The sequence below is a fragment of the Odocoileus virginianus genome, chromosome 11 (genome assembly GCF_023699985.2).
Source record: "Odocoileus virginianus isolate 20LAN1187 ecotype Illinois chromosome 11, Ovbor_1.2, whole genome shotgun sequence".
In the NCBI taxonomy this organism is placed as follows: domain Eukaryota; kingdom Metazoa; phylum Chordata; class Mammalia; order Artiodactyla; family Cervidae; genus Odocoileus; species Odocoileus virginianus.
In genome coordinates, this window is record NC_069684.1 from 27,370,592 (window position 1) to 27,386,781 (window position 16,190).

The 16,190-nt window shown below is 44.0% G+C and overlaps 1 protein-coding gene and 1 long non-coding RNA gene across 7 annotated transcripts in view; one reads left to right on the top strand and one right to left on the bottom strand.

The window, feature by feature from the left end:
* FHAD1 (forkhead associated phosphopeptide binding domain 1) overlaps nt 1–16,190 on the top strand; it is a 162,413-nt gene that overhangs the window by 95,539 nt on the left and 50,684 nt on the right. For all 5 annotated transcript variants that reach the window (XM_020873708.2, XM_020873709.2, XM_020873711.2 and 2 more), the window contains 2 exons: nt 13,903–13,973; nt 15,581–15,733. In XM_020873708.2, coding sequence (XP_020729367.2) covers nt 13,903–13,973; nt 15,581–15,733 — 224 coding nt within the window. The remainder of the gene's footprint in view (nt 1–13,902; nt 13,974–15,580; nt 15,734–16,190) is intronic.
* On the bottom strand, nt 13,671–15,088 carry LOC110124940 (uncharacterized). Of its 2 annotated transcripts, none has more exons than XR_002309926.2 (2): nt 14,463–15,088; nt 13,671–13,826 (listed from the first exon to the last, which is right to left on the bottom strand). It is a non-coding gene; the product is annotated as an uncharacterized lncRNA (long non-coding RNA). The 2 variants fall into 2 exon arrangements; XR_011490303.1 differs by lacking the exon at nt 14,463–15,088 and adding an exon at nt 13,926–14,448.

The window sequence follows — 16,190 nt, forward strand, 5'->3', positions numbered from 1 at the left end:
TCTGAGATGTGGAAAGATATGAACCACTTTCATTCAGCAAAGATTTATTGCAGATCTACTAGATACCAGGCACCATACCAGGCAGAGATATAATGGGGTCAAAAACAGGTAGAATCTAGATCTTGGCTATAAAACTCCTCCTTATTTACTGTGAATCTGAACTCTTTCATAATAAAATATTGCTGAGACAACAGGCTCTATCCCAGCCCTTGTAGATTTTATGGTCTCAGGAAAGGATAGGATCTTCAGTTCAGTCATTCAGTCCTGTCCAACTCTTTGCAACACCATGGACTGCAGCACGCCAGGCTTCCCTGTCCATCACCAACTCCCGGAGCTTACTGAAACTCATGTCCATCCAGTCGGTGATGTCATCCAACCATTTCATCCTCTGCTGTCCCCTTCTCCTCCCACCTTCAATCTTTCCCAGCATCAGGGTCTTCTCAAATGAGTCAGTTCTTTGCATCAGGTGGTCAAAGTATTGGAGCTTCAGCTTCAGCATCAGTCCTTCCAATGAATATTCAGGACTGATTTCCTTTAGGATGGACTGGTTGGATCTCCTTGCAGTCCAAGGGACTCTCAAGAGTCTTCTCCAACACCACAGTTGAAAAGCATCAATTCTTTGGCACTCAGCTTTCTTTATGGTCCAACTCTCACATCCATACATGACTACTGGAAAAACCATAGTTTTGACATTTGTTGGCAAAGTCATGTCTCTGCTTTTGAATATGCTATCCAGGTTCACCATAGCTTTTCTTCCAAGGAGCAAACGTCTTTTAATTTCATGGTTGCAGTCATCATCTGCAGTGATTTTGGAGCCCAAGAAAATAAATTTTGTCACTGTTTCCATTGTTTCCCCATCTATTTGCCATGAAGTGATGGGACAAGATGCCATGGTCTTAGTTTTCTGAATGTTGAGTTTTAAGCCAGCTTTTTCACTCTCCTCTTTCACTTTCATCAAGAGGCCCTGTAGTTCCTCTTCGCTTTCTGCCATAGGATGGTGTCATCTGCATATATGAGGTTATTGATATTTCTCCCAGCAATCTTTATTCCAGCTTGAGCTTCATACAGCCTGGCATTTCACATGATGTACTCTGAATATAAGTTAAATAAGCAGAGTGACAGTATACAGCCTTAACTCCTTTCCTGATTTGGAACCAGTCTGTTGTTCCATATACAGTTCTAACAGTTGCTTCTTGACCTCCATACAGATTTCTCAGACGGCAGGTAAGGTGGCCTGGTTTCCCATCTCTTGAAGAATTTTCCAGTTTGTGACTGTGATCCACACAGTCAAAGGCTTTGGTGTAGTCAATAAAGCAGAAGTAGATGTGTTTCTGGAACTCTCTCGCTTTTTCGATGATCCAGTGGATGTTGGCAATTTGATCTCTGACTCCTCTGCCTTTTCTAAATCCAGCTTGAATATCTGGAAGTTTATGGTTCACATACTGTTGTAGCCTGGCTTGGAGAATTTTGAGCATTACTTAGCTAGCGTGTGAGATGAGTGCAATTGTGCCATAGTTTGAACATTCTTTGGCATTGCCCTTCTTTGGGGTTGGGTTGAAAACTGCCCTTTTCCAGTCCTGTGGCCACTGCCGAGTTTTCCAAATTTGCTGGCATGTTGAGTGCAACACTTTCACAGCATCAACTTTTAGGATTTGAAATAGCTCTACTGGAATTCCATCACCTCCATTAGCTTTGTTCATAGTGATGCTTCCTAAGGCCCAATTGACTCCACTTTCCAGGATGTCTGGCTCTAGTCCAGTGATCACACCATCATGATTATCTGAATCATAAAGATCTTTTTTGTATAGTTCTTCTGTGTATTCTTGCCTCCCCCACTTAATATCTTTTGCTTCTGTTAGGTCCATACCATTTCTATCCTTTATTGTCCCCATCTTTGCATGAAATATTCCCTTAGTATCTCTAATTTTCTTGATAAGATCTCCAGTCTTTCCCATTCTATTGTTTTCCTCTATTTCTTTGCATTGATCACTGAGGAAGGCTTTCTTATCTCTCTGTGCTATTCTTTGGAACTCAGCATTCAAATGGGTATATCTTTCCTTTTTTCATTTGCCTTTCACTCCTCTTCTTTTCTCAACTGTTTGTAAGCCCTTCTCATGCAACCATTTTGCCTTTCTGCATTTCTTTTTCTTGGGGATGGTCTTGATCCCTGCCTCCTGTACAATGTCATGAACCTCTGTCCATAGTTCTTCAGGCACTCTGTCTATCAGATCTAATCCCTTGAATCTATTTTTCACTTCCACTGTATAATTGTAAGGGATTTGCTTTAGGTCATACCTGAATGGTCTAGTGGTTTTCCCTACTTTCTTCAATTTAAGTCTGAATTTGGCAACAAGGATTTCATGATCTGAGCCACAGTCGGCTCCCAGTCTTGTTTTTGCTGACTGTATAGAGCTTCTTCATCTTTGGCTGCAAAGGATATAATCATTCTGATTTCAGTATTGATCATCTGGTGATTTTCATGTGTAAAGTCTTCTCTTGTGTTGTTGGAAGAAGGTGTTTGCTATGACCAGTGTGTTCTTGGCAAAATTCTGTTAGCCTTTACCCTGCTTCATTTTGTACTCCAAGGCCAAATTTGCCTGTTACTCCAGGTATCTCTTGACTTCCTACTTTTGCATTCCAGTCCCCTATAATGAATAGGGCATCTTTTTTTGGGTGTTAGTTCTAGAAGGTCTTGTAGGTCTTCATAGAACCCATTCAGTTTCAGCTTCTTCACCATTACTGGTCAGGGCATAGACTTGGATTATTGTGATAGTGAATGGTTTGCCTTGAAAATGAATAGAGATTCATTCTGTCGTTTTTGAGATTGCACCCAAGAACTGCATTTCGGACTCTCTTGTTGACTACAAGGGTTACTCCATTTATTCTAAGGGATTCTTCCCCACAGTCATAGATACAATAGTCATCCGAGTTAAATTCACCCATTCCGGTCCATTTTAGTTCACTGATTCCTAAAATGTCGGTGTTCACTCTTGCCATCTCCTGTTTGACCACTTCTAATTTACCTTGATTCATGGACCTAACATTCCAGGTTTCTATGCAATATTGTTCTTTACAGTGTCAGACTTGACTTCCATCACCAGTCACATCCACAACTGGGTGTTGTTTTTGCTTTGGCTCCATCTCTTCATTCTTTCTGAAGTTGTTTCTCCACTCTTCTCCAGTAGCATATTGGGCACCTATCGACCTGGTGAGTTCATCTTTCGTATCCTATCTTTTTGCCTTTTCATATTGTTCATGGGGTTCTCAAGGCAAGAATACTGAAGTGGTTTGCCATTCCCTTCTCCAGTGGACCATATTTTGTCAGAACTCTCCATCATGACCTGTCTGTCTTGGGTGGCCCTACATGGCATGGCTCATAGTTTCACTGAGTTAGACAAGGCTGTGGTCCATATGATCAGTTTGATTATTTCATAAAAAATAATTGTGATTTTCATTCTATCTGCCCTCTGATGGATAAGGATAAGAGGCTTATGGAAGCTTCCTGATGGGAGAGACAGACTGAGGGGGAAACTGGGTCTTGTTCTGATGGGCGGGGCCATGCTCAGTAAATCTTAAATCCAATTTTCTCTTGATGGGTGGGGCTGTGTCCCCTCCCTGTTGTTTGACCTGTGTCAAACTATGGTGGAGGTAATGAAGATAATGGTTACTTCCTTGCAAGGTCCCAAGCATGCACTGCTGCACTCAATGCCCCCAACCCTGCCACAGGTCACCACTGACCTATGCCTCTGCCGGAGACTCCTGGACACTCACGGGCAAGTCTAGGTCAGTCTCTTATGGAGTCACAGCTCCTTTCTCCTGAGTTCTGGTGCGCACAGATTTTGTTTGTGCCTTCCAAGAGTCTGTTTCCCCAGTCCTGTATAAGTCTGGTGGCGCTATGGTGTGGGGTTAATGGCGACTTCCTCCAAGAGGGCTTACAACATACCCAGGTCTGCTGCACCCAGAGCCCCAACCCCTGCGGCAGGCCACTGCTGACCCGTACCCCTGCAGGAGACACTCAAATACTCAAAGGCAGGCCTGGCTCAGTCTCTATGGGGTCTCCTGGTGCACACAAGGTTGTGTTTGAGCCCTCCAAACATCTCTGGAAGGTATGGGGTTTGATTCTAAACACGATTTCACCCCTCCTGCCATCTTGCTGGGCTTCTCCTTTGCACTTGGATGTGGGGTATCTTTTTTTGGTGGGATCCAACATTCTCCTGTTGATGGTTATTCAGCAGCGAGTTTTAATGTTGGAGTTCTTGCAGGAGAAGATGAGCACATCTTGTGATAGGCTAGGATGGGCAGTTACCAAAAAATCACTCACGTGTAAAACTTTAATGGGGACAGTTGCTTTGAAGGAGAAGTGCAGGGCTCTGACCTGGACAGGGAGGGCAGGGCCTCTGCAGGATGCATGGGAGTTATTTGCCAAACAGGGGATAGCGGGGGCATTCTGGGTGAAGATAGCAGCATGGTGGTATCACAGGAAACAAGGAGAACACACACAAGGGCTAAAAAATGGAGGCGGGAGTGGGGCAGGGCAGGACCAATGAGGGAGGTCAGTGGGGGCTGTACCATGGGGGGCCCAGGGGCTTTCAGGTCACTGGTAGGAAGCTCTGCTTTGGCCTGGGAGCAGAGAGAAGTCCATAAAAGGTTTTAAGTAAGGAACTGATGGAACCGGCTTGCATTTGGACACAGTCATCTCAGCTATGAGTGGCAACTGTCCAGGAACGTGGCCAGCACAGAACCCTGGAGTGCAGCTAGAAGGCCATCATAAGACACGATGGTGGCCCTTGCTATGGCAGAGAAGGGGATGGAGAAAGAGAAAAGATTCCAGGGGCATTTAAGAGACGAATGGAATTAGATGGAATTAGACATGGTTAGAAAAGAGGAAGGGGCTTCCCTGGTGGCTCAGTGGTAAAGAATCCACCTGCCAATGCAAGAGACCTGGGTTCAATCCCTGGGCTGAAAAGAACTCCTGGAGAAGGAAATGACAACCCACTCCAGTATTCTTGCCTGGGAAATCCCGTGGACAGAGGAGCCTGGTGGACTATAGTCCACAGGGCTACAAAAGAATTGGACACAACTGAGTGACTAAACAACAACAAGAGAAACCACAGAGAGAAGAGGGGTTGCAGATCTCCACGCTTCTGGCTTGTGTACAAGTACAGATGTGGTTCCTTCACTAAACTCCACAGTAAGGAATGCGACGTGAGGACCAGATTTGAGGGGGAAGATAGTGAGAGTTGCCTGGAGACATCCAAGATGAGCTGCCAAGGATGCAACTGTCACCCTGGATATCTAGCCTGGAAATGAATATCAGTGGTGTGGCCCCAGAACCCAGAAGAACACGTGCCACACAGTGGGCACTTGGTCACTATGTGGGATGGATGGTGATTAAAGCAGTGGGTATGAATGGTATCACTGAGGAAGAAAGTATCAAATGAGAAGGGAGAACCCAGGGCCACAACTGGGGGACTCCAACGTTTTGAAGATTGTGGATCCTTCTTGCCAAACCACCCCCCAGGGAGGCTGCATGAATTTGACATTTCTTACACGAATGAATGCGAATAGGGGAGTGATATTCAACTCCAGTGATTAGACAGCCCCAGCCAGGATATCTCTAAGGCAATCCGGAAGGGGGTATAAATTTCTTTTAAACATTTTTGAAAAGAAAATCAAGATTAACTTCTCTGTAAATGTCTGCCCTTCACAGACCACATAGAGAAGAGGCAGGGAGATGGATTCCTCCCAACAACCCATCACCTCTGCAACCCCAGTATTACTATTACTGTAATCATGGCAGAGTCTTAATGTATGTAAAACCAGGTGAGACATAGCCCACAGTTCTAGCTGCTCTTCAAAATGGAACTAAAGTGGGGAAAAACCATGATCTCTAACCTAGTGACAGTGGACCAAGCAAGGCATGCACTGTCCCCTCCCCACTCTCAGGAGTCATTATAGCTTCTGTCTCTAAATCTCATCATGAAAGTGAAAGGGCTTCCCTGGTGGTTCAGATGATAAAGAATCTGCTTGCAATGTGGGAGATGTGGGTTTGATCCCTGGTTCAGGAAGATTCTCCCTGAAGGAAGGAATGCAATCTGCTCCAGTATTCCTGCTGGAAGAATTCACTGGACAGAGGAGACTGGCAGGCTACAATCTATGGGATCACAAAGAGTTGGACATGACTGACTGCATTACCATAAAGAAACATGGGTTGTAAAGTTAAGCCATCAGAAAGCTTGAGAAAGACTCTTGTCAGGCAACATTTCTCAGGCCCCCTGTCTTTCTCTGGAGTTCACAGAGTCAGGAGAGTTGAGCAATATCAAACAGGTCTCTGCAGAACCCCTCCTGCACTGATACACACTATGGATCTATCAGGATGGGATAAGAATGCGGTGTTCCCAAAAATATATTTCTCCTTCTTGCTACCCTTACCCCGAACTAACAATGCTTGGAATAATGTTCTATAGAACACCTGTTGGGGAGACACAGACTGTGTTCTCTGATTACAACTGTTCGTACTTGGTTCTAAGAAATCAAAGAAGGTTGAAGGGTAATATCAGAGAGGCCAGTGACTATGGCCCATTCTTCATTCATTCAGTAGAAGAGGAAGCTAATGGTAAAAGGCTTTTTGTCTTCCAGCCCTAACAATATTCTCTCAAAGCATCAAATGTTGAAAAGAACCAGATGAGCTAGAGTATTCCTTATATTCTCCGGATTAGGTACTACTTGTCCTTAGTTCCTAGAGCCATCTACACAGGGGTGATGGTGATGGTTCAGATGATAATGGTAAGTATAATGAGGGTGATGGTGATGATGGCAACAATGATGAAGGTGAAGGTGATGGTGGTGATGACTGTGATGGTCATGGCGGTGAGAATAATGAGTAGAAGATGGTGAGGATGGTGATAGTGACAATGGTGGCCATCATTCATTATTGAGCCCTTGCATTCTAGATGCTGTTGTAGGTATTTTCCATACCTAACCTCAGTTCATCTTCACAACAACTCAGTAAAGCATGTAAAATCCTCGTTTTAAAAATGCAGAAACTGGCTCAAAACCTTTTATGAGTATTTCACTGTGATAAGGTGATTTGAGGTACTAAGGCCAGAAAGGGATCTTCAGTCATTCATCACCAACCACAAACACTCCTAAGAGCCTTCTGTGTTTACAGTTCCTTAACAAAAAGGATAGGAACCATGGTTTGTTTCACTCCTCCTGGGTACTTGTCACTGTGTTAGTTGTTTTACATGTACCTCGTACTTTTATCTTCCAACAACCCAATGAGCTCGGTACTATTGTTGTCTTTATTTTGCAGGCCAGGAAACTGAGTACCAATAACATTAAGAAACGTGCTGAAAGTCACACAGCTGATACATGGCAGGGTCAGGACCCAAACTGAGGTCATTGTGATTCTAATGGCTGTGTTTTTTTTCCTGTGACCCCACATGACCTCTAAAGATCCAGAGAGGTACCAGCTACATACCCAGTTCCTAGAGGACAGGTTCTGTCATTAACTTGAGTGGAGACAAAGTTGAGAGTTTCATCCCCTGGGATGAAGAACATCTGATGCCTGCCTGAACACACTACTGGCCTTCCCCCAGGTTTGCATTATAGTGAAGATTCTGGGTTTGGGCTTTGGAGACCAGCTGCCAAGGTTTGACTCTCAAGTGTTCACTGCCTAGTTGTGTGGGCAAGTTGCTGGGCTTCTGTGTGCCTCTGTTTACTGGTTATAAAATGGGGGACAGACCTCACCCAGTAGTTGTGAGGATTGAATGATGTGGTGCCCAAACCACAGAGGCACACATGAGCCTTAGTCAGTGGTGGCTGCCATCAGTATCACTGTTGATGTGATGTGAACTAAATGTGGGTGGCAGTCAGATGGTATGTGCCCAGGTAGTGCTGCTTGATTTACTCACACCAAGGTGACTCTACCTGTAACCCCTGCCCCATATACATCTGACAGCAAGTCAGGTTTTCTTAGCTGTGAGCTCTCTGTCCTCTTCCCGGGCCTCCTTCCGAAAGCTGGCACTCCACCCAGGTCCCTCCGACCTCAAAGCCCCTGCTCTTAACCACCATACTACCTGCCTTTTAAAATATTGTCCTAGGAGATAAAATGCATGTAATAACAAGCTCAGTTTGTAAAATCTTGGAGTAAGTCCCTCAGGGAAATCCAGGTTGAGTAATGTAGAGGGAAACCACCTGAAGTATTGTTGGGTGATGTCATGAGCAGCCCAGAAGGTGGGATCACTACTAAAGATCTGATTGGTTAGATATTACCTCACACCTGTCAGAATACCCATCATCAAAAAGAAAACAAATGATAGATGTTGGCAAGGATGTGGAGAAAAGGAAACCATCGCACACTGTTGGCGGGAGTGTAAATTGGTGTGGCCACTAATGGAAAACAGTTTGAAGGTTTCTCAGAAAACTAAAAATAAAACTATCATGGACTGCAGCCTACCAGGCTCCTCCGTCCATGGGATTTTCCAGGCAAGAGTACTGGAGTGGGGTGCCATTACCTTCTCTGAAAACTATCATAGGATCCAGCAATTCTACTCCTGGATATTTATCCCCTCAAAATAAAAACACTAATCTGAAAAGCTACATGACCCCAATGTTCATAGCAGCGTTATTTACAATAGCCAAGATATGGAAGCAACATGAGTTCCCATGGATAAAGATGTAGTAAGGAGTTCCCTGGCAGCCCAGTGGATAGGACTCTGTGCTTTCACTGCTGTGTCCTGGGTTCAATCCCTGGTCAGGGAACTAAGATCCTACAAGCTGCATGGCATAGCCAAAGGGGAAAAAAAAAGATGTGGTATGTATATATGTGTATATATACACACACATACACATACACAGTGGATTACTACTCAGCCATGAAAAAGAATGAAATTTTACCATTTGCAATAACATGGATGGATTTGGAGGGTATTATGCTTAGCGAATTAAGTCAGATAGAAAAAGACAAATACTGTATAATGTCACTTATATGTGGAATCTAAAATAAAACTAGTGACTGTAATAAAGAAGAAACAGACTCAGAGATACAGAGAACAAACTAGTAGTTACCAGTGGGGAGAGAGAAGGGGGAGGAAAAAACAGGGGTAGAGGATTAAAAGGTATAAACTACTATGTATAAAATATAAACCACAAGGATACATTGTACAACACAGAGAATATAGCCAACATTTTTATAATAACTGTAAATGGAATATAATCTTTAAAAGTTGTGAACCACTATGTTGTATACCTGAAGCATATAATACTGTACATCAACCATACCTTAATTTTTTAAAAGTCCATGATCTAAAAAAAAAATCTGATTAGTGAAGGATTTGCTACCTGGTCCCACTGGGAAGACAGGAAACACTAAGTCCTTGGGAATATAGGAAACATTAAGGAGGATCTTCAATTTCATTCCCTGGTGGTTTCTCAGCTTCTTTTGATAAGGGAAAGAAAGGACTTTTTACATTTTTCTTTGCAAGCTCAGTTGATTGTGTCTATTTCCGCAAGACTTTGTTACAAAGACTTCTCTCAATACACAGAAAATCACTCTTCCTTAGATATCCAAGATAAGCAGTATTTTTAAGTGAAAAAAAAAAAAAGCAGATTGTCATAGAATATACATAGTGTTCTTTCCCCCCTCCACCCTTTTTTTTTCAAGTGTCATTATCTGACCATAAGAGAAATTTGGAGAAAAAAACAAAAGTGTTGAAAGTCTTATCCCAGTATGATGGGACTGCATGAGCCTTGACTTTCACTCAGTCTTTTAATAGCTATTTATTGCAGACCTACTGTGTTCAGGCCACTGAGGATACAGCAGCGGGGGTGGGGGCCCAATTTTCACTTTATGGCTTTCAGTCCTGTTTGGATTTGTGTAATAGGAAAGTGTAACTTTTGTGCTATTGTTGTTTAGTTGCTGAGTCATGTCCAACTCTTTGCAACCCCACAGACAGCAGCACATCAGGCTGGCTCCTCTGTCCTCCCTAACTTCTGTAACCAGAAATATAACAAAGAATTGTTTCTTCCCAAAGAGGAAAACCCCTCTTCTACAGCCCGAGCGAGCCTCACCCATCTCTGCCACCTTGGTATCCTTCTTATCACACACCCTTCACATCAGCCATCTCAGCCCTTCACTCTCCAGCCTCTAGTCTCTCTTAAAAGAGAATGACAATTAAAGATAATTTTTTTTTAAAAGGAGAGAGACAGCAACAGACCTAAGTCTGAATTCTGATCCTACCACTCACCAGCTCCACAGCTTAACCTGGCTGAGTGTCTGTGTTGCGCCTAGAAATGCAAGCAAATTTCCTTGTTGGGTTGTTTGTAATGATTAGAAAATATCATGTGTCAAACTCCTGGCATGGTCCCTGGCACACAGCAAGCGCTTAATACTGACACTAGCTATTATTATACTGTTATTCTCACTCTTCCAAGCTGGAAATTCTCAGAGGTGGCCTTGTCGCGGGTTAAGGGCCCAGATAGGAACCTGTTCAGCTCCCCTCTGTCTCCCTCCGCATTCATCTTTCCTCCCTTCCCTCTGTCTTCCCCTACCGTGTTCTCTTCCAGGCGTACTTCCTCCCTCCCTGCCGCTCCCCTTCTCTCTCCCTCCCAGACCATCCTGTGTGCAAAGTCTTGAATCACGACCTCCTCCTTCAGCATCTCCAGCCTTTCTCTGCATCTCACTCCTTTGTCATCAAACATGCCCTTCAAGCTGGTGCATCTTCAGGATCACTGCTTCTTTAACTCCTTTTCTACAGCTCACACTCCTGTCCCACCAAGACCTTAAAGTGCATTACACCCTCTGTCCTCATCACTAACTTCTGACTCTGTCTTTGAAGGCCCACCTTCCTCCCCCAGCTCTGTTCTCTCTGTCCTACCCACCCTGGCCCCTGCCAGTTCTCTTTCTCAAAACCTTCTCATCTTTGATCATCACAACTGGGGTGAGGGATGCTCCTGGAAGCCAGAGGCCAGAGGCCAGGATGCTGCTCAAGATTCTTACAGTGCCCAGGACAGCCCCCCAACAGAGGATTGTCCGGCCCAACATGTCAGCTGTTGCTCAGTCACTTAAGTCGTGTCCTACTCTTTGCGACCCCATGAACTGCAGCATACCAGGCTTCTCTGTCCTTCACTGGCTCCCTGAGTTTGCTCAAATTCATATCCATTGAGCGATGATGCCATCCAGTCGTCTCATCCTCTGTCACCCCCTTCTCCTCCTGCCCTCAGTCTTTTCAAATGAGTCAACTCCTTGCATCAGGTGGCCAAAGTCTTGGAGCTTCAGCTTCAGCATCAGTCATTCCAATGAATATTCAGGGTTGATTTCCTTTAAGATTGACTGGTTTACTCTCCTTACAATCCATGGTACTTTCAAGAGTCTTCTCCAGCACTACAGTTGGAAAGCATCAGTTCTTCAGTACTCAGCCTTCTGTATGGTCCAGCTCTCACATCTGTACATGACTACTGGAAAAACCATAGCTTTGAGTATATGGACCTGCTCAGCAAAGTGATGTCTCTGCTTTTTAATACGCTGTGTAGGTTGGTCATAGCTTTTCTTCCAAGGAGCAAGTATCTTTTAATTTGTCAGTAGTGCTATAGTTAAGAAAATCTACTGGCTCCTTCCTCTCTAATTCATCTGTTATTTTTCTGGAAAAAAAAAATTACAGTTCATTAAGCCAATTCACTGCTCCATCAGCAGATGAAATAGCAGTGACTCAGACCCTGGATTCCGACTGCCGTGCAGCCAAGCCCTGGTTAAGTTGTTTGCCAGCATCCAGCAGCCACATGTCTCAGAGCCCCCCTGCCTAATCTGTAAAGTGGGGCAATGGTCAGACAATACAGTGGGGTGATCACTGATTGCTTAGCAGAGAGCTGGACACACAGGCCACACTCATGAATTTAAGTCAGGTTTACAGTCTTTAGGCTACTGTCCTAGGCTGGCCACAAATTGACCTCAGCCTCCATCCCAACTCTTCCCTCTACTCCTCCCCTCCCCATCATCCACTCCACCCCAACTAACCTCAACCCCAACTAACCCTCTTCCAGAACATGCTCTACATTCCCTACCCCTCACCCTGCCTCCTCCCTTCACCCCCGATATTAGTTTCCTGTGACTGTCATGGGCTTCCCAGGTGGCACTAGTGGTAAAGAACCTGCCTGCCAGTGCAGGAGATGCAAAAGAGAGACAGGTCCAATCCCTGGGTCTAGAAGATCCCCTGGAGGAGGGCATGGCAACCCACTCCAGTATTCTTACCTGGAGAATCCCATGGACAGAGGATCTGGCAGGCTATGGTCCATTGGGTCACAGAGTTGGACACAACTGAAGTGGCTTAGCATGCATGCACACGTGGCTGTCACAACAAATTATCACAAGCTCTGTGGCTTATATTAACACAACTCATATTTATTCTTTTACAGCTCTGGGGCCTAAAGTCCAAAATTAGTTTCACTAAGCTAAAGTCAAGGGGCCAGTCTCTTCCAGAGGGTGTAGGGAAAAAATCTGATTCTTCACCTTTTCCTGTCTTTACTCCTTTATCCCTTGCATTCCATGGCTCATGGCCCCTTCCTCTTTCTCCAAAGCCAGCAAGGGAGTATCTTCAGCTCTCTCTCTGCTTCTGTCACATCACCTTCTCCTCTGTCTGTAGTCAAACTCCCTCTGTCCACTTCTTTCAAGAACCCCTGTGCCTATATTGGACCCACACAGACAATCCAGGATAAGCCCTCCATCTCAAGATCCTCAACTTCCTCAAATCCGCAAAGCTCTATGCCCTGTCAGGTAATGCCCATGGGCTCTCAGGATTAGGACCTGGAAATCTTTGGGTGTGGGGGGGCGGGCATCAATTTTTTATGATTAAATAAATAATTTCATTTATGATGCTTCAGATTTTGTAAATGCCGTGTATGTAAATAACTGTATAGCAACCAAAGTCCCACAAATTCTAGCCAAGGCACAACCACTGATCAAGACCTTTTGAAAACTCAAACAGAAATAAAATGTCGGACGAGAAGCTTTGTTCTCCCAACAGAGAATTTAATAAATGAACGTACTTCTCTGACCTTTTAAGGTTCACACTGGGAAAACGTAAACTTTCATTTAAGGGCATCACCAAGCAACTGACTGCTTGATCAACCCATATTTAGAAAAATAAACCCCATAGTTAAAAAATATCTATCAAATGTTCTTCATACCCAGAACATAATAAAACCTTGACACCCAGAATGAAAAACCTCTCTGTTTCTGTACCAGACCACAGATTAGTCTACCCATAAGCCTGTAATCAAGTTCCTCTGAATGTCACCATCAACTCACTGTGATGTCGTTAAGAAACTACATGCTAATGTCCTTTTATTCTTGCGGGGCACCATTCATCCCCATCTTCCATTCTGAAATGTCCTCCCCTCCAACTCTGAATACATGCCAGTGCCCACGCCCAGTGGATCCTCAGCTGAGCAGTAATCACTCTGGGTAAATGATTGCTCCTCCTCTGGGACCCTCACACTTCCCCACTCCTTCCGCGGTCACTTCCACACAACCCAAGGTCACTGCCTGTTTCCTGTCAGGCACTTAGACCTGTTCTCTCAAACTGAACCTAAGTCCCTTGAGGAATGGCTTCATATCATCCCCCTAGTTCAGCTCATAGTTTTGTACACAGTGGACTCTTAATCAACAAGGGTTCTGTGGATGGTTTTTGTTGTCCACCTCCAAAAAGAAAGTTGGATTTGAGCCCAACTGAAGCTGATCAACCATTTAAAAAAAAAACAAGATGGATGGCAGCTTGTGTTATCTTGATGAGAGAGTAGCATTTTCCTCATCCTCCTGTTGGCAAGCCCTATGAAGACATTATTCAGAAAACAAAGAAGGTGAATTGACTTGATATTTACCTTCTTCTTGCTTCTCTTTTTAAGGATTGTCTTTGTATCTGAAATACCTTCTGGAACATTATAAAAAAATTACAAGCCGGACCCAGGAACTTCAGGTAATCTTTGAGCTCCAAAAGTTCATTTCAGCTCCTCCTTGAAATTTTCATGGCACTGAGCATCTTAACTCTGTTGTTCCTCTATTAGGTAGTCAGCGCACATCCTCCAAAAGGTGATATCTCCATTTGCACTCCAAATGATTCAGATGGGGTGGCTGAGACCTCCCAGGAGGGCAAGGAGACTTGTTTTCCTCTGTCTAAACCCAGACAATTTTAGATCTTAAAATTTGACATTTTAGATCTTAAAAATTGTATTTATTAAATGCAATGGAAGAAGTACCACAGTACAGAGAGCAGATGTACCAAAAGTTACATAATGTCAATATTTTAGAGGCAAAATAATCCTCAGGGATTGTATTGGTCTGATAGCTATTATCATATTAATACTGTATAATAAACAATATCAGTATTCCACCGTTACTGTCCACTGCTCACATGTCTGGGGCCAGTTGCGAGGTGAATCCACTGGCCTTGGATGGACTTACTCACATGCCTGGGTGTTGGCTGGCTCTTGACTGATCTAGGCTGGCCTCAGCTGGAGCAGCTGTGCTCTGTTCCACGTGTCTCTGATACTCCAGCAGGCTGGCCTGAGCATGTTCTCATGGCACTAACAGAGGAAGCAGAGATCAGGAAGAGAAGTCAGGCCCTTGTGTTATGTCTGCCAACATCCCATTGGCCAGAGCAAGTCACATGACTGAGTTCAGTGTCAGGGGGCAGGATATGGGCAGGCACTACAAGTTACGTAACCAAAGGTTTGAATAGAGGAAGGGTGAAATGGTGGGACCACCGCAGCCATCCACCACAAAGACCATCTATTCCAGGGGTAAGCAAATTTTTCTGTAAAGGACCAGAATATTCTGTAAAGGGCCTATAAATATTTCAGGACATATAGTCTCTGTCACACCTATCTGACTCTGCTGCTACAGAACAAAGACAACCATAGACAATTGTGTAAATGAATGGGTGTGGCAAGCATGCTCTGTTCCAATAAAACTTTATTTATAAAAATAGACAGTGGTCCAGATTTGGCCTGCAGACAGTAGTTTGCCAACCCCGATCTAGTCCATTCTCCTCATTTTACAGATATGGACAATGACGTTCAGAGGCTTAGGTAACTATCTCAATGTCACCTAGTTGGTGGAAAAATCAAGACAAAAGTTCAGGCCTTCTGGCCCTAGCTCACTGCTTTTTCTCTTACACTTAGCAAATAATAATGAATAAGTCTAACTACCATTTACTGAGCACCTACAACGTGCTAAGCACTGTGGTAAAAGCTTTCCAACATTGTCTCGTTTAGTCCTGATAACACTAAGAGGTATATATTCATAGTAAGTTCTAAATGAAAAAGCATCTAGAAAGAATTATGGCTGAGAGTCTGTCTAGATCTAGAGTCTGAACTCTTACCTATGATGCTCTGTTGCTTTCCTACTAGTTACTAGTAGTACTAGTAGTACTAGTTAGCCTAGTTACTAGGCTAAGCATAGCTTTTCTGCATTTTTCAGCAAGTTTTGGGAACTTTTGTCCCTCCCACAAAGGTAGTGGAAATGACTCCTGCATTATTCCTGAACAGGGCTAATCAGCTACAATCTCCCTTCTTCTCCCTTCAGATCAAGATCAGCAGTTCTCAGGAAACTCAGCAGTCTTTAATGCAAGAAAAGCTGCGAGAGCACCTGGCAGAGAAGGAGAAGCTAAGCGAGGAAAGGCTACAGCAGGAGGAGAAGCTGAAAGCCCGAGTCAAGTGGCTGACGGAAGAGAAGGCGGTAAGGAGGTCCCTGTTCTTCCCTTTCATGCTGGAAAAGGAGAGATGAACTTTCCCATAAAAAACTGAGGGCGTGAGTTTAGAGGAGAAACTTCAGCAGCAATCTTGATGGATACCATGGAACTAAATTAATTTAAGAGGGTGAATGGAGACTTCTCTGGTAGTTCAGTGGCTAAGACCCCACGCTCTCAATGCAGAGGGCCTGGGTTCGATCCCTGGTCAGGGAGACACATCCTGCAAGCCCCAACTGAAGGTCCTACATGCCACAATGAAAATCGAAGATCCTACGTGCTGCAACTAAGACTCGGTGCAGTCAAATAAATAGGCATGTTTTTTTTTAAAAAAAAATAAAAAGGGTGAATAATGTTGGAGGAATTAATATGAAGCTTGGATCTTAAAACTCAGAGCAAGTACAACTTGAGTAGGCACAGTTATTGAAATTTCTAGAAACAATACTT